This window comes from Orycteropus afer, unplaced genomic scaffold (genome assembly GCF_000298275.1).
Source record: "Orycteropus afer afer isolate SDZICR_OR568_19922 unplaced genomic scaffold, OryAfe1.0 scaffold00265, whole genome shotgun sequence".
NCBI lineage: Eukaryota > Metazoa > Chordata > Mammalia > Tubulidentata > Orycteropodidae > Orycteropus > Orycteropus afer.
In genome coordinates this window covers 1,695,685-1,714,911 of record NW_006921852.1, presented here as the reverse complement: position 1 = coordinate 1,714,911, position 19,227 = coordinate 1,695,685, and the positions used below count along the sequence as shown (strand labels likewise).

General features: G+C 34.0%; 1 protein-coding gene and 1 non-coding gene across 2 annotated transcripts in view; both read left to right on the top strand.

Moving 5' to 3' along the window:
- Positions 1-18,003, top strand: part of PRPF39 (pre-mRNA processing factor 39) — a 23,973-nt gene extending 5,970 nt beyond the window's left edge. The window contains exons 4-13 of the mRNA XM_007950157.2: positions 3,910-4,077; positions 9,353-9,518; positions 10,005-10,112; positions 11,068-11,232; positions 11,546-11,672; positions 12,625-12,893; positions 13,737-13,921; positions 17,378-17,452; positions 17,648-17,768; positions 17,947-18,003. Of these exons, the coding sequence (XP_007948348.1) occupies positions 3,910-4,077; positions 9,353-9,518; positions 10,005-10,112; positions 11,068-11,232; positions 11,546-11,672; positions 12,625-12,893; positions 13,737-13,921; positions 17,378-17,452; positions 17,648-17,768; positions 17,947-18,003 (1,441 nt within the window). The remainder of the gene's footprint in view (positions 1-3,909; positions 4,078-9,352; positions 9,519-10,004; positions 10,113-11,067; positions 11,233-11,545; positions 11,673-12,624; positions 12,894-13,736; positions 13,922-17,377; positions 17,453-17,647; positions 17,769-17,946) is intronic.
- On the top strand, positions 12,956-13,044 carry LOC122150946. The gene has a single exon (XR_006163914.1). It is a non-coding gene; the product is annotated as a small nucleolar RNA SNORD127 (small nucleolar RNA).
- Positions 18,004-19,227: the final 1,224 nt, after the last annotated feature.

Genomic DNA, 19,227 nt, shown 5'->3' with positions numbered 1-19,227 from the left:
GCTGGAAACCACAGTTGTGGGTTCAATTCCAGACCTGAAGGGCAACTAGGGGCCATAGTCTCAGTGGTTACACCAGGCTCCATTGGACCAGCACAGACCAAATTCTTTAGGTATAAAGTTAACTCCACAGTTATTCAGTTTTAACCTCTCACAGTATATGACAGTAGTCTTTTACTTTCAGTCATCCCCGATTTTTCCCTTTAATCTTACTGTTTTTTTAATTATCTTATTATTTTAAATTTGTATATCTCTAGATAGCTTCTCCTCCTTTATCATCTTTTCATGTTTATAAGCCATTTTTGAATCACTTATTCATGTCATTTGCTCACTTTTCTATTGAATTATCTTACTAAATTTCAGAAATTTTTTTGTTAGGTTTTTATTTTCATTAAAGTCTGTACATATAGTTTTAAAAGTCAAATAGTGTTAAACTGCTTATAAAAAAATTAATCCCCCCTTCCTCTTTCCAAAATCTACTTTTGAAATATTTTAGCTGTTTTTTTCTGGTATTTTCCACAATGCTTTAATGATAACCACTATACTGCTTTCTCTCTCTATCAGTTGCAGATGTTATGTACCTGTTATGGTAGATGAAAATTTTAACACACTTTTACCTTCTCATTCCCCCATCTTTCCCATAAAACTGTTAGGTTTCATTAAATCCATTTCTCTCTGTGTGTGTAACAGTCATTTTGAATCTGTAAGTATATATTTATAGCTGAGTTGGGTCATGTACATCCTTATTGTCCTCTTTTATAGCCTTTTCTTTTATCTAGAGTTAATTGCTCCTTTCCCTTCTTTTTTCCTATTTGCTTAGTTTTATGGAGTGTTTAAGTTTTTCTGTCTATCCAACAGCCTTGTAAAAGGCTATGAATACAGATTTCCACATAATTAGATCTGTGAGATAATTTGTAAGTTCCAGTTTTCCCCATCCCTCTTGGAGATACGCTTCTGAAATCCTTTCTATTGTAATCTGGACTGGTTATCGCTCTCTTCTAGTTCTGCTTGATAGCAGTTGTCTTGAGATTTCTTTTCATCATTATTCTGCAAGATGTCTTTAGTTCTCTCCAGTGTTTCATGCCCTGTTTACTAGATCCCATGTCTTTCTTGGGAGCTCTGGTGGCATACTGCCCAAGGCATTTGACTGCTAACCAGAAGGCTTGCGGTTCAAACCCACCAGCCACTCCTTGGAAGGAAGATTGGGCAGTCTACTTCCTAAGAGATACCACCTTGGAAACCCAAGGGGAAGGGTCGCCATGAGTTGGTAAATGACTTGATGGCAGTGAATTTGATGGTTTTTTTTTTTCTTCTTTCTTAGTTCGTACCTGCCATTTAGAGGAATAATTCCTATAACTACCTGATAAAGGATACCTGAGCTGAAGAAATGAAAACTTTATCTGAAACACTCGGTTGATGATCTGGCTGTAGAATTTGGGGTTGAAAACAATTTTCCTCAGAGCTTTTAAGGCATCTCTCCATTTTCTTCTAGCTTATGGTATTGCTGTTGAGAAGTCTGATGATGCAGTTCTTCCTGATTCTCTTTATGTGACCTGCCTTTCCTCCATGGAAGCTTTTATGATGTTCTTTTTTATCTTTGATTTCAGTGCAGTTTATGGTCATGTGCTTTGGTGCATGTTTTCTCTTTTCATTTATTGTGCTTACTTAGTGGGCCTTTTCAGTCTGGGATGCTAATAACTTTTCTTAGAAATACTCTCATTATTATGGATATTCTTTTTTTGATAATTTCTTTCGCTTCTGTTGTCTGTAATGGTTGCATATTGGACCCTTTGTTTTAGTAATTTAATTTTCTTTTCCCTTCCTATTTTTTATCCCTTTTCTTTGTTAGAATTTTTAAGATAATTTCTTTGACCATTGTATTTGACAATATCTGCTTTCACGTTTTTTTTGTATTTAAGAAACTTTCTTGTTTTCTGGATGTCCTTTTTTAAATAGCATCCTATTCTAGTTTCATGGATACATTTTCTTGATTATTCAAGGATATTAATGATCGTTTAAGTTTTCCTCTGCTTCTGGCATGGTTTCCTCTGAATTTTTTTTTTTTTTTTTCTTGTTTTCATTCTGACATGTCTGATCTCTGGATTTATGTTCATACTAAAGATTAGATATTAACAAGCTAAGTGGAAACTCAGTGTGTTTTGTAATGACGCACTGTCAGCCAGACTGGAGAGCTGCACTGTGGGGTGATCAGATGTGCCCACTCACGATTTTTGTTGTGGGATGCCGGTGTTGGTGTCTTTATATCTTTACTGGGTTAAGCTATTGCTTCAGAGAAGGATGATCTGATCTACCTGGAGAATGTACAAGCATAACTCCTTTTATTGTGCTTTGCAGTTAGGTGTTTTTTATAAATTGAAGGTTTGTGGCAACCCTGTGTTGAACAAGTGTATCAGCCCTATTTCTTAAGGAACATGTGCTCCCTTTGTGTCTCAGTGTTGTCACATTTTGGTAATTCTCACAATATTTCAAACTTTTTCATAATGCTATTGCATACTTAATAGACTGCAGTATAGTGTAAAAATAACTTTTCTGTGCACTGGGAAACAAAAAATTTTGTGTGACTTGCTTTATTGTAATACTCATTTTATTGTAGTGGTCTGGAACTGAAACTACAGTGTTTCCAAGGTATCTAGCTTCTGATAGCTCATAGCTCATAGCTGGGCAGGTAATAGGGATTGAAGCCCTCACCATTCATAAAAGAGATTTCTTCATGAACATTCTGTCTTTATTAGTTCATCCCTCTCCCCTGTTTTTCTCAATGTCTGCTTCATTAATTTCCTGAATCATATTGAGGTTCTGCAGGGACAGTAACGTCTATTCTGTGCTCTTGAAGCATGTATGGGTGTTTGTGTACACATGCATACTTTTATCCTTTATTAAACATGTTTCATCCAGTTTTGTTATATCCTCTAACTTTGTTGAGGATGTCTTTATCATAAAGGTTTCGTTTTTTTCTCTGTAAGGTGGTTGAATTTTCAATCTTATGCTGACTTCTGAGTTTTGTACTATAGAGGGGCCTATCTCACCAAAAACATAAATTCTGCATTCTAATATTTTTATTGTTGTTTTTTTAAAATGATTCAACTATCTGCTATTTAATTTATGTGTATTATGAGGTAGAGATTCACCTTTAATTTTTTCCATTTACTGAATCGTCCAGTGTTTCTACCTTGATTAAAATACTTCCATTATCATATACTAAAGTCTTATACATGTACATTGATTTGCTTTGTTTTCTTGTACGCTGTTCTGTTGATCCCTTTTTCTACTATCAGGCCAGTACCACACTTTTACTTGCTATAGCCTCCAAGTTTCTTTAGATGTTTTATAGGCAAATACCTGCTGCATTGTCCTTTTACAAAAATAGCCTTGTCATTTTTCTACCAGATGAATGTTAAGACTTTGTTTTCCTGGCACCCAAAATTCATTAGCGCTATTGATTGGGATTATGACAAAGTTGTAGATTAATTCAGGGAATGTAGTTTTAAACTGCTTAAAAGTCCCTCTTGATTATAAATATTTATTTTGAAAAATGTGTATTTCTATAAATCCTACTTGTTGTATTTGTCATCTGCCTTAAATAAATATATTCACCAAACAGTATCAAGTTTAATAAATACCTTAGTGTGTCTACTGTGTTACTCTTATGTTTGCAATGTGTATGTTTTACATTGTAATTTTTAAATTACACACAGTGCATTTACATCTATTTTCTCACTTTTTTAAAAGACGTTATTTCATATTATCATTCCTCCTACCTTTTAATCCCTGCCTGCATGGGAAGCAGTTGAATGTAATTTGAATTTATTATTATATTCTAAAATTTAGAAATAATTTTTTTTAAAGTGATATTATTTTGGAAAGGTAACTTAAGAGTATTTAATTTTTCAGAACTTTTGAGCATGCTGTTCTAGCTGCAGGAACAGATTTCCGATCTGACAGACTGTGGGAAATGTATATAAACTGGGAAAATGAACAAGGAAACTTAAGAGAAGTTACAGCTATATACGATCGTATTCTTGGTATCCCAACACAGCTGTATAGTCATCATTTTCAGAGGTAGGTGGGAAAATGAGATTAATTTATTGATTAATTCCTAATATTGAGGACTGTAATTCTTAAAATGTTATATAAGCTTTTATTAGATGGAAACAAGAATAAATTTTCTTGTTTGACAGTCATAATTTAGACACATTTTTATCTTGACATTGTTCCATATGCCTTAGGAATTGTTTAGGAATTTTACTGTGTTTAGGTAGTAGGTTGTACATATTCATTTCATAGATGAGAGAAAACATAAGATCTTGTCTTTATATCTAAGAATTGTGAAGTAATGAGAAAAATAGAGCCTAAATTTATTTATTTTTGTTGCTAAATTAACACAGTTATTGGCATACAGTATATGCTTATTTAAAACTTATTGAGTAATTTACTAAATACACATTATTGTGATTCATATAACATCTTATATCAAAAACAGTGAAAGATATATTTTATTTGTTAAGCTCTGTCTACATTTAATGAGTCCCTGGGTGGTGCATATGGTTAAGTGCTTGGCTGCTAATCGTAAGGTTGGGGTTCTAATCCACCTAAAGGTACCTCAGAAGAAAGGGCTGGCAGTTTAGTTCTGCAAGGTCACAGCCATTGAAAATCCTATAGGACACAATTCTACTCTGAAACACATGGGATTGCCATGAGTCAGATTTGACTAGAGAGCAGCTGGTTTGTTTTTTGGTTATCTATCAAGTATTCCATTTTCATTTCCATGCTAGTTTTCTATTATAATGGATATTATTTCATTTTAATGAGTACTGTTAAAACATCTGATTCTGAGTACTGTGATTCCCATGTTCTGTTGTCTACTGTATTCCATTGATAATGGACAAAGAAAATATTTTTGAACAAGAAAGTATGAGGACTATGTTGAAAAGTCCTTTTTCTTTTTAACTGTTATATTTTCTATACTTTCGTCATAATATTTATAAGTAGTATTGTATTAGGACCTAAAAACTTAGGTACTTTTTAAGTAATTGATTTTCTAAATTTTCTTTGCTAATAGAAAGTAGGGGATTTTAATAAGCCTCTATGAAATACTATGGATCAATTTGCCAGAGACAGGAAAAGGAAGAAAAACTAAGCAGGTGAATCTAGATAAACTGTCCTATTTTTGATAAGAGACAGCAGATTTCCAGGATATACAGTTGTTAAAAGACATTGTTAACATAGGTTTTGGCATGTAAAAATTCTTGGTGAACATTTATTTGAATTAATGAATACAAAGGTACTTAAAAGTTTTTTGGGCCAAAGTGGATGCCTGTTCATACACCGTTTCTTCTTGGATGTATAGATAGTATCGATGATTACAAGAACTTTAGTGATCATGAGGGAAAAAACATAACTAGCAAATATTCGTGTAGTATTTGCTATATGCCAGAAGCGGTTTTGAGTGCTTTATAACTCATTCAGTCTTCACAATAACCCAGTGAGGTATAAGTACTGTTGTTATCCCAGTTTTATAGAAGTAGATACTGAAGCACAGAGAGGATTAAAGTATTTGTACATGGTCACAGAATTAGTAATTAAAACCCAGGATTGGAATCTGAACATTATGGTCCCAAAGTTTTGTATATATTTTCCTCCATATCTTTTTTTATTTAAAATGAATATCCAATTATGCTTTTTAAAATGCATATAATAGAAATAGGAATGCATACAATAGAAATAAATGGGATTGTATTACACATCCTGCTCTATAATTGGCTTTTATTCATTTAATATATTGAGGCCCACTTTCCAGTTTATATAGCAAACTCACAACTAGTGTTTGTATAAATAAATCTTAAATTTATATAAATAAATCCACGAGACTAACTGCTCTGAGGACTCCTGAAATGTTTCCTTTTGCTTAACATACTTCCTGTACTTAAAATCATTTATTTAATACTTGCCATGTATCAGTTGATAGTCATTTAGAATGTGAAGATAAAGGCCCAAAGAAAGCCTTGCCTACAAGTTGCTCAGAAATGTAGAGGCAGAAGAATATGTTAAAAAACATATTCTTTGTGCTATAATGAAAATATTTCTGTTGTGTAGCATTATTTATATGTTGCACATACACTGAACATTATCTCTAAGACAAATAGAGTCTAAACTCCTTAACATGAAGGTATTGTGAGCTGGTCTGACTTTTTCATGTTGAATCCCTGCTGTTTCTTAAGCTCTAGTACACCTAAATATTATAATTTCTCAGAGGGTTATGTTATTTATACCTTTATGACTGTAATACCTTTTCTGCTTGTCCCTTGCCTGTTGACCTCATATTCCTTGAGACCACGCAGGTTTGTGTATGCTCTGTGATGCTTTGTCCAGCTCATAAAAGTAGAGTATCTGTTCTATCATTTGTGCCACCACAGTACCTACATTCACTGATACTTAACACTCATAGCACTGCTTTAAATTTGTCTCCAGTGTCCTGTACATATCTGTCACTTTCTGAGTCTTTATTCTTGTACCCCTAATATCCTAATACCAACAAATATTAGTCTTTAGTGAATAAACATTTGCTTTAGAGTAGAATAAATTAATGAAAAGTTATTGCTTAGCTATTATGTACAATTTATCACCATTTTATAGAGGTTTCTATTCATTGTAGTACAACTACATTTAAAATATGTTTGCTAATATATAATGTTTTAAATAATTTTTCTTATTTCAAGTTTTTTACCTATATCCCCAATAAGAATTTCTAATATTAATGTTCATCTGAGTTTTAAATCTGTTCATTTTTATATCACATATTTGGGAATTCCTTATTTTTCATCTTTTTTTTTTGTGAATAAGGCAATCTGTATTTTTTTTTTTTTTTTTTTCCATTCTGGTGATGAAATGGGTCAGGTTACCTCTGTCCCTTGACTTTGCAAAATCTAAATTTGTTTTCAGTGCTAACTTTGTTAAAGTCTTATACTTGTAATGAGTTTCTTAGAAAAATACAGGTATCAATAGTCTAAATCAGTTTTAAGAAGCTTGGAAAAAATTCCATAAGATTGGCACATATGGCATATGTGGAAGCATGTCTAATAACTAGGTTGAAGAGATAGGCTTGGGTAAAGTCTTGAGTCAGAATATGAAAGATTTTATCTAAAGAAATTCAATTTAGCCTGAGTGTAGGGTAAGAACATTAAAGTATTTTAGCAAGAGAAGGATATGATCATGCTTACTGTTTTTTTTTTTAAATGTTTGTTTATTTTGAACATTTTACTGTAGTTTAGATGAAAGTTTACACAGCAAATTAGTTTCTCATTCAATAATTTATACATAAATTGTTCCATGATATTTATGTTTACTTTTTGACATTTCTGGTCACAATATTGGGATTGGGAGTTCTAAGACTAGAGGCTGGAAGATCAGTATATGTTTATCTAGGTGAGAAGTGAGGAGGGAGTAATGATATATTTAGGAGGTAGAATCTATAGGAGCTGATGACCAGTGAAAAGTATGTGATAAACTGGATGGAGAGAATGGGGGAGGGGTGTGGCAGGAAACTTGGTGATTGACAGTACTGTTAATCAAGATTAGAAATGTGGAGGAAGATATGATACCCTTAGCTTGAGAAATGTTGTTTATGAGGTTCCTATGCTACATCCAAGGAGCCCTGGTGGCACAGTGGTTAAATATGCTCAGCTAAGTGAAGGGTCAGCAGTATGAACCTAGCAACAGGTATGGTGCATCTAAATTGATATGTGTAGATGTTTTAGCATCTTGTTGTTGTTGTTATGTGCCGTCAAGTCGGCCCTGACTCATAGCGACCCCTCCTTGGGTTTCCGAAGCAGTATCACTACAGAAGTAGGATTGCCCAACCTTCCTTCTGAGGAGTGGCTGGTGGGTTTGAACCGCCATTAGCATCTTAACCTAGTGTTTTTGCTTAAAATCTGTATGTAAATTAGTGTGCATGAATGAAAAATGATAAAAGACATATTTTCAAAACATTTTGCTTAAACTTAATCTGCATTTTTTTATGCAGAGTGTTGTCAATTGGATAGACCAATCTGGTATTTAGGAGAAAGATTTGGGCTTGGTTAAAGTTTTGAGGACCATCATAACATAGGTATTTCAAGCTGTGAGTATGGATGAAATTGACCAGGAAGTATGTAAAAATAGAATCCTTGGGAATACTAACATTTAGGGGCAGGTAGTCTACTGGACAGCAATTAACAGCAACAACAGGAAGGGAGGGACCCTCAAAGGGTATTGATGGTCAGGTTTGGAGGAAAAACAAGATGCTAAGGGAGGAAGAATTTTCTAAAAGCAAGGTGTGGTTTAACAGACTAAATACTCTGAAGACATTAGGATGGAAGCTGTACATGAAACAAATGTCCGTTTAATTTTGCATTCGAGGCATTTGGCAATTTCTGTGGCGTAGTGGTCATAGGCACATGGAATGAGGAGGAATTAGGAGTGGGAAAGAATAGCAAACATTTGTTCTTCATTCACAAGTGCATATCCATTGCTGTTGAATTGATTCTGACTCATAGCAACCCTATAGGACAGAGTAGAACTGTCCCATGGGGTTTCCAAGGCTGTAATCTTTGTGGAAGCAGATTGCCAGGTCTCTTTTGCAGAGCCAGTGGGTGGGTTTGAACTGCCAACTTTTCAGTTAGAAGCTGAGTGCTTAACCATTGTGCCACCCAAACTCCTTCCACAAGTGCAGATTATTGTTGTTATATGCTGTCAAGTCAGACTCAACTAACTTATAGCACCCCTTCCTTGGGTTTCTGAGGTGGTATCACTATGGAAGTAGATTACCCAACCTTCCTTCTGAGGAGTGGCTGGTGGGTTTGAAGCACTAGCTTTCTGGTTAGAAGTCAGTTGCCTTAGGCACTACGCTACCAGAGCTCCTCAAGTGCAGATTAGTGTATATAATTTTATACTAATAAGTAAAATTAGTAGCTTTGCAAGGTAGGTATTCTTGTCCTTATTTTACAGATGAGGAAACAAAGACTTCGAAAAGGGGAAAACTTGCCTGTAGTAGCATAAATAATAACTGATAGTACTGGGATTTGAATTTATGCCTATTCATGCCTGCTTTACACTACAAAAACAAGAAGGAAGTGATATCTTTGTTCTAACAGTTTGAAAACCACCACTATCCTAAAACTACAATATCTGAGGATAATACTTACATATAAGGCCTTTACTGTAGAAGGAAGGAGAATGAGAGTGATGTTTTAGTAGTTTGTTTTTAAAATCAGAGATCTCTGAAAGAGTAATGTTGTGTTGTAGGAATCTAAAATTACACTTCAAATATAGATTATGTATTTTTATTGTCTTCCTTTAGATTTAAAGAACATGTACAAAATAACTTGCCTAGAGATCTTTTAACTGGTGAGCAGTTTATTCAGCTGCGAAGGGAATTAGCTTCTGTAAATGGACATAGTGGTGATGATGGTCCTCCTGGTGATGATCTGCCATCGGGAGTTGAAGACATAACTGATCCAGCAAAGGTAACCAGACTTAGACTCAAGTCCTCTGTATGAGAAACTAGACCTCACATCCCTTGAGTGCATGTGTGGTAGGTATAGTAATAAATTGTATAGCAGACCCTTTTCCCAGTGACTTGTAGCTTATTTAAAGTTAATTTCTGATTAACGCAAGTGGAGACTCTTCAACTGCTGCGGTTTAAATACAGATCTAATATAGAGAATCTGTTTTACTAGGAGATAACCTGGAAATAGCTCAGAAGGAATATTTTGCTGAGCTTTGATCTACTATCCCTATTTAATAATAAAAAAACACATGAGAAAGTGGTTTGTTAGGAAATTCTGTTATAAATTGCAGTATTTTAACTGGACTTTGTACAAAATTGTTAACAATTTGAAAACCACCACTACCCTAATACTAAACATACCTGAGGATAATACTTAAATGTAAGCAAAGAGATATTGAAAATTTACTTCTGTGATTTAAATTTTCTTCTTTTTCCTTCCAAGCTTATTACTGAAATAGAAAACATGAGACATAGAATCATTGAAATTCATCAAGAAATGTTTAATTATAATGAGCATGAAGTTAGCAAAAGGTGGACATTTGAAGAAGGTGTAAGTGTATTCGTTTTGTAATAGTTTTCAAAATACAAAAATAGGAATTAATGTACTTTTCTTTGGGTTTTGCTAGTAATATAGTAATATCTATTATTTCTGCTTTATTTTTGCTTATTTAAATAATAACTTAACATGCTCATTTTATTTATTGTTACCAGTATCAATTTTCTCTGTTCTATTTTAGAATCTTATTGAATGCAGGCTTATTTGAATTGCAAGATAGCTTGATCTCAACTATTTCATTATAATTGTTTACTTTTTAAGTTAACTTCATTGAGTTATATTTTACATGTGATAAAATGTATGTATTTTAAGTGTACCGTAAAATGAGTTAGGACAAATGTGTATACTCTGTATCATAACTTCAATCAAGATACTGAACATTTTGTCACCCTGAAAGGCTTCCGTTAGCCCCTTGCCAGTCATTATTTTCTACCCTACCTCAGCCTGAGGCAACCACTGATCTGTTTTCTGTCACTATAGTTGCTGTTGTTATGTGCCATCGAGTCGGACCCGACTCATAGCTACCCCTCCTTGGGTTTCCGAGGCAGTATCACTATGGAAGTAGATTGTCCCATCTTCCTTCCGAGGAGTGGCTGGTGGATTTGAACTGCCAGCCTTCTGGTAGCAGTCAAGTGCCTTAGCCACTATGCTACCAGAGCTCCCGTCACTATAGTATGATTGTTCAATTTTAAAACACCCAGTAAAGAATAAAATTGCCTGAACATAACAAAATGATGGAGTAAACAAAATATAATTCATTTCTTGTATTCATAAAGGCAAAAGAATTTAAAGGATTTTAGTTCTCAAAGTTTTTTCCTTTAAATCATGAAGTATTATTTTAAAACTTTGAAATTAATCTTTAGTTATATGTTTAAAATTATATTATTAACTATTTACGCATATTTTGGTATTAGTTTACTTTCATTGCTGTGTCATACTTTTATTACAGATTAAAAGACCTTATTTTCATGTTAAACCATTGGAAAAGGCACAGCTAAAAAACTGGAAAGAATATTTAGAATTTGAAATTGAAAATGGGACTCATGAACGAGTTGTGGTTCTCTTTGAAAGATGTGTCATATCATGTGCCCTCTATGAGGAGTTTTGGATTAAGGTAAGAAAATGACACACTCTGAAATTTAAATATTTATAAACATTGATCTAGTGACTAACCGTTTTTGTACTTCTGTTGAATGTTGTTCATATAACTATATCTGTTGCATTAGGAGATGGTCTGCTTGCAACCAGATTTGACTGCTGCATATGCCAACCTCGTTGCCTCTCTTCGTCCTTCCTTACAGAAACTAGTCTAGTGGTTCAATAAAGGTGCTGAATGGGTTTAAAAATAGAATTTTATCGTTCTGTCACATATTTAATGGCTTGCTCAACTGTAAATTATTCAGTATTTCCTCTGTTTCTGTATGTAGTATGCAAAGTACATGGAAAACCACAGTATTGAAGGAGTGAGGCATGTCTTCAGCAGAGCTTGCACTATTCATCTCCCGAAGAAACCCATGGTGCATATGCTTTGGGCAGCTTTTGAGGAGCAGCAGGGTAAGAATGAGGAAATTTTGTTGATATTTTTGGTGTTTTAAGTTAAGTCTCAATTAAGTTACAGGAACTGAGTCAGGAGGTATGGTATAAAGCAGAGGTTGGCACGCTTTTTTTTTATTATTATTAAATAAAGGGCCAGATAGTAAATTACACTTTGTGGGCATTAAGGTCTCTGACTACTCACCTCTGGTGCTGTAGCTCAAAAATAGCCATAGGCAATACGTAAACAAATGAGTATGGTTGTCTATCACCTGGTGGTGCAGTGGTTAAGGCATTTGGCTGCTAACCAGAAGGTTGGTGGTTTGAACCCACCAGCTACTCTGTGGGAAAAAAGATGAGGCAGTCTGTTTCTATAAACAATTAACAGCTTTAGAAACCCAGTGGGGGTCACTATGAATCAGACTTGATTTGATGGCATTGGGTTTGGATTGGTATATCACTTATTTACAGAAATAGGTACAGGACTGTATTTAGCCCCTAGGCTGTTGTTTGCCAGTATCTAGCATAAAGAGTTTTTTTTTTTTTTTTTTTTAAATGTGATTTGGGTGAAAGTTTACAGAGCAAATTCACTTTCCATACAGCAGTTCACATATACTTTGTCTCATGACATTGACTACAATTTACCCCTGGAGTAAACAGATCCCCTCCCACTTCCTCCTGATAGTTACCTCTTCCCTGTGTCCATCCCTCCAAGTACTCCTGCCCCCTGAACTGTCTCCCTGTGCATAAACAGACCTTCTTTCTCCCATGATTATTCTCTCCAAGGAGTGTATCTACTTCAGGTAAATGTTCAACTTCTATGCCTGTATTTTGTTTGGCTGGAAGCCACAGGTGTGAGTTCAGTTCCAGACCTAAAGGTCAGCTAAGGGCCATAGTCTCAGTGGCTCCATGAAGCATAAAGGGTCTTTTACAAATTTAAACAAAAGCATAAACATTTAATTACTATTTCTAGGTAATATTAATGAAGCCAGAAGTATCTTGAGAACATTTGAAGAATGTGTTCTAGGATTGGCGATGGTTCGTTTAAGAAGAGTAAGTTTAGAACGACGGCATGGAAATATGGAAGAAGCTGAACATTTGCTTCAAGATGCCATTAAGAATGCCAAATCAAGTAACGAATCATCGTTTTATGCTATCAAACTGGCCCGACATCTTTTCAAAATACAAAAAAACCTTCCAAAATCAAGAAAAGTGCTTTTGGAAGCAATTGAAAGAGACAAAGTATGTATTTTAAAGAATGTTTCCCATTTAAAAAAAAAAAAAATGGTCAAAATTTTTCACTCTGGCAACTGTGATGATGGATTTGGTCTCTATGTAATTAATGTATTTTATTACTAATGAAGATAATAGTCCCTCTAAACTGATGTTGCCTTTTTTTTTTTTTTTTTAATGAATTTGAATTAAAAGATTGGAAAAATTACTGTTATCAGATAATAAGTGTTGCTGAATAGTGAAACTTTGTATTTTCTCCACCTTTAGAAATTTCACAGCAAATTTCTTGATTTTTAAATATAGCAGAAACCTGGAAGAACACTTTATAAACAAGCATGGCAGTTGTCTGCATTGTAGCAAGTGTAACATTGAGGTTATTTTCCCTTCTACAAAGTATTTCCCTTTATATACCAATTGATAAGAATTTTATAGGAAATTTCTCCTTTCTTGAGGTTTTAGTTATTGTTGGATCTATTTAGGACATAGATTTAATAACAGTACATTTGCTTCTAGCTTTCAAGCTGGAACTTTTGGGAACTGTGGAGGATATTTTTATGTTTTTTTTTTTAAATTCCTAATTGTCATAGTATGCCAAATAATATTAAGCCCAGGTGGGACATAAACTTTGAATTTATTGGCATTTCACAAACTGCATATTTTGAGAGGTCCTTGGGCAAAGTCACTATCCATCAGTGTGCTGAGGAATACTTTTTGACCCATTTGTATATATGCTGAGGGGTTACCAGTATTGAATTTTTAAAAAATTGAAACATAAAGAATTAAGATATCTTAAATATCTAAGCTCTAATAAAAATATTTTAGAAATATTACTGATAACTTCTTTTTACACAGGAGAACACAAAGTTATACCTCAATTTACTCGAAATGGAATATAATGGTGACCTCAAACAAAATGAAGAAAACATCTTAAATTGTTTTGACAGAGCAGTACATGGTTCATTGCCTATTAAAATGAGAATTACATTTTCTCAGAGAAAAGTGGAATTTCTTGAAGATTTTGGTTCAGATGTTAATAAGTAAGATCCTAATTATCTTTTTGGTGAATGACTGAGCATTGATATTTTTGGATGGGAATTTGATGACTAGTACAAATTAATGCATTATTATGTTAAAACATGTTTGCTTGGATTGTTATTTTTTCCTCAGATGTATGTAGGGATAAGTTCAATTTTTGTATATATGGTTTATCTTTCTTTCAAAATTATGCTCAAAATTTTAGTATGGTCATTTAAACCATGCATGGATGAGAGAAGGCAAGAAGCAACAAGCCAGTAAAAGGGAAATACATGGGTCAAGGATTGAACCTTGAAACACATGAAAATTTAATAAATAGGAGCTCTGGTGGCGTAGTGCCTAAGGCATTTGACTGGTGATGAGAAAGTTGGTGGTTCAAACCCACTGGCCACTCTGCAGAAGGAAGACTGGGCAGTCTACTTCCATAGAGATTTACTGCCTCAGAAACACAAAGGGGGTCACAATGAGTTGGAATTGTCTCAATGGCAGTGAGTTTGGTTTTTGAGTTTAGGCTAAGAAAGGTGAAATTAGTGTCATTTTGTCTAAGATTGAAGAAAAGCTTGGGTGTGGTCTGACAGATGACACTTAATAGCCTCATTTTTCTGCACTACAAAAACAAAGTTGAGGGTGGTGGAAGAGTTCACTAGACTTCACAAGACAAAGTAAGATTTAAATTTGCTATATGGGAAAGTAATAGTATTTGTTAGAGCATCACTGCAGTTCTGGTACTACCTGATTGTGTAAGCAAAAATCCAGTGCCATGTAGCTCCTCTCATTCCTTTTAGAGTTATTCCATTAAATTTTCAAAAAACTGAATTAATTGATTCTGTATGATTGTGTGTGTGTATGTGTGTGTGTGTGTATATATATATATATATATATATATATATATATTATGGCAGTCAAATTAATAGCTAATACCTTATCAGTATACTATTTGGTATTAGATGTTTTATAGGAATTATCTAATGTAATTTTTGTAATAGTCTTATGAGGGTTATAGATACTGTTCTTTTAATAGATAAGAGATTTAGGTTAGCCAGTTTTTTCAAGTTAAGCTGTTACATTGTGGGACTGGGATTAGAACCTTCTTCAAAGGGTATGCTCTTGACTGTCATGTACTGTATATTTAATGTTTTGTTTAGCACTGAAGAAGGTCTACAAAAGAAATGAGATACATGATTATGTTAGTGTAATTAGATGGTATGGTATTCAGATGAAATAGATAAATGTATGAGGTAGCATATAATTGATGTGAAGGCTGGGATCTCTATACATCAGAATGGATTTGTTATGCTTCCTAAAGAAGGTAAGGTTTCATTTAGTTACCACTAGAATCTGATAAATTGAGGACACAATGGTAGAAGTAAGTTCAAGTTCATATAAAAATAACATACCCTTGATTGGAAGGTTACCTGAAGGAGTGAATGTATGATGTAGATGGTGCTGTTGTGCCTTGAAAGCTAGATCGAGTTTAAGCACTTGGCTTAAATGTAGGGATTTGACAATAGATTGGTGTTTTTATCAGTAACATTTAAATGACCTATCATGTTTAATTTGGGTATATTACAGCTTCAACACGGAAAGCCATTTAGGCCTTTGTAAAGGTAGATATGGAAGGTCTGAATATCAGGACTAAGATTGTTGTAGTTAAAATGAAAAAAGGGAGACATAGGAAAAATAAAAAATTCACTTCGTAGAAATCTAGGTAGACAGTATTTGGTAAGAACTGACTTTTGGGGTCAGATTAGTATAGGCTTAAATCCTAGCTGTCACTGGACTAGTTTTGTATTCTTCACTTTGGCAGATTACATTTTCTCAAGTAAAGACTGAATTCCTAATCACCTGCCCCACAAGGTTTTTGCAAGGGTTCAGTGAGGTTAGTATGTATTAAGTGCTTGATGTGTAGTAAACATTCAGCCAGAGGTGGTGGTGGTTGTATGCCATGGAGTGGATTCTGGCTCATAGCCAACCTATATTGACAGTAGAACTGCCCCATAGGGTTTCTTAGGCTATAATCTTTATGAGAGCAGATTGCCACTTCATTTCTCTCATGCAAGTTGGGTTTAAACTGCTAACCTTTTGATTAACAGCTAAGTGCTACCTTCTGATTAACAACTAAGTGCTAAAACTATTATGCCATCAGGGCTCCTTACAACCTGAGGCTACTGATACTAATTTCATGGCCCTTTGACATTTCGGGGATGAATATTTTTGGTAATTAAGTATGTGTATATGCAGGATGCCCAGGAAAGTAAATTTAGTGGTGGTGTTTTGTGCTGCCGAGTCGGAGTCGACTCATAGCAACCCCTTTGGGTTTCCGAGGCAGTATCACTACAGAAGTAGATTGTCCAACCTTCCTTCCGAGGAGTGGCTGGTGGGTTTGAACCGCCAGCCTTCTGGTCAGCACTCAAGTGCCTTGGGCATTATGCCACTAGAGCTCCCTCAAGTAACAATATTGTTTATAAACTCCCAACTTCAAAGTAAGGCAATACATAAATCAGAACATTTTTATTTATTAGAAATTATCCTTTTAAGCAATAAAAATAAATTATAATTTTTATGTTTTATGTTGTTTCACTTGGCCAAAGTTTAAATACAAACTGTTAATGCCAACTGGTGGTAGGTGTTTTCAGTAGCTGTTCTTAAATTAGATCTCAAAAGCATATAAATTATAGAATTTTCTAGATTCATAGCTGCACTGGACAAAAGCATATCACGAAGGTCACTGTCTTGGTTGGGATAGACTGTTTTTAGACAGGCTTTCCATGTGGTAGTAATGATGAACCATATGTAGTTCATGACTAACTTCTCACTGTCTTGTTATCTAACATTTCTTATTTACAATAGTAAAAAAATCTGTTATTCAACTTTTGTGCATTAACAATACACATCTATCTGGCAATAAGATAGCTGTAAGGTGAGAGTAACACTGATGGTTAAGGTTATTTGTCAGTTTGTCATTGGTTTGGCAGTTATGGAATGATGCAGTCATCCTCCATTTTTGCACAACACTAGTTTTTGAATGACTTGGTCTCTGGAACCTAACACTGCACCTAAGTGAGGAGTTGGGTGTATAATACAAAGAATTTTCCCAGTAGATGAGTCAAAAATCTTTGGATTCAGCAAATGTCCTGGTTTGGGGCATATGCTTACCTCTGAACTAACCACTACTAAAGATTTTATAGTACTATACTTGGTCAGGCTTGTATTCCTGGAGTCCCAGTTGAACCACATTGACAGAGAAAGGAAAACTGGAGGAGGTATATGGGTTCCTGAAGGAAATGAATTAGAAAAGGTAGTTGAGGCAAATTTGCCTTGCTGAATTCCTTTAAAAAAAAAAAAAAAATCAAACATTGATGTCACTGAAACATTTATTTCCCTAGGTGGAAATAACTTAAAAAATGTAACATTTTAGTTTTTGTATATTTCAGAGGATTTTTTTTTTTCTTTCTCAGGCTTCTGAATGCTTATGATGAACATCAAACACTCCTAAAAGAACAAGATTCTTTAAAAAGGAAAGCAGAAAATGGGTATGTAACTTCTTGCTGAATCAAGGATGCTTAAAGGAAGACATTAAAGAAATATTTTTAAGTATCACCATTAAGATGTAAAACTTAAGAGTTTATGATTTGAGGATAATGTAAAATAAATGTGCACAGACGACATTCGTTAAAGTACATGTCTGTCGGACATTAGAAAGTTTCCATTTTGACTTTTATTTATAGATCAGAAGAACCAGAGGAAAAGAAAGCACACACAGAAGATACAACTTCATCATCTACACAGATGATTGATGGTGATTTACAGGCAAATCAAGCTGCATATAATTATAGTGCCTGGTATCAGGTGAGTCCACATATTCATAGTAGAATACACTATATGCTTGTTGTCTTTTGTGGTTGTCTTTCAAGTTTCAGCAGTGAACACATGCTTATTTTCTTAAACATACCTGCTTAATTTTGTATTTACATATGAAACTCAGCCAAAATTCCATTGTGCTAACATGTTTACTTTCTCCTTTCAGTACAATTATCAGAATCCTTGGAATTATGGACAGTATTACCCTCCTCCTCCAACCTGAAGGGAAGATGTAAATTTCAGATGGAGTGTGTGAAAAGTATGAAATTATTTTTTTTTTAGTGAGGGATGTAAACATAGCATAAGCTTGTCATTATCTGATAACTGTCTTCCCTGTTTCTGTGTTAACATGATTGTTTAGTGATAGGGAAAATGTCACATAGTAGCTTACCACAGATACTGTTTCCTACCATTTATAAAATTTACTTTTTATTGGAGAACTATTTTTTTTATTTTTGCATTAAGTGGTGTAGAATAATTTTGAATGCATTTCCAGCAAAATTTTATAGCCTTAAGGGTATGAAAAAAAAACTGACTGCAAATCATGTCAGTATAGTACAAGATTCTGAAAACACACAAGGGCTGGTTATTAAGGATTTACCTCCTCTGTAAAAAAACAAAACAAAACTGATTTTTAATCTTTGCTGACAGTGGGTTTGTCTGTATAATTATCCTTGCTGTGAATTTGGATCTAATTGCAGAAAGGGTACATTATTAAAATTATATGCCTTGGGATAGAGATTATAAATGAGAAAATGGAAATGTTTGCATCCCTTAAAATAGAAAATCACATTGAAAGTATATTGATGTTTCAGGAGAGTTTGTATTTAGAATATTCATGTAAAACTTGTGAGCAAGCTTTTTTCATTTTGATCAAACTGATCATCTTTATTTTTTTTTGTAATAAAACTCAAGACTTGTCCAGTAATTGTTTATGAATTTATTTTTTTGGGGGAATCACCTCATAATAATAGTAACTTTATACTTATTATTAGTGGGTCATTGATTTTGAATTACATGCTCCCTAAATTTAAGCTATTCTATTAATGCCAAAAATCTCTTAGAACTTTTAAACTTTCTATTTTCTCTCAAGATCTATGCTTTTATATAGAAATAAACAAAGATTTTAAGATGAGCATCTATGGCAAATCCTCAATTCAGACAATCATAAATTACTCTCTGGTCTAATATGGTCCATAAAAACCCAAAACCACCACCATAGAGTTGATTCCAGTTCATACTGTGGTTAACCTAAGCAGAACATTAATATATTAACACCAAAGAAATCACAGTCAGATCAAGACAGTGGATAACTTTATAATTGAGCCTTTTAGTTTACAACATGAGGTAAAAGGAAAATACTCTTTAACCAATATTTTACGGAGCTGTAAAATATTTTAGATGTTAAGGATTTATAATAAGGGATTACATTTCTCAAAAGTTGAGG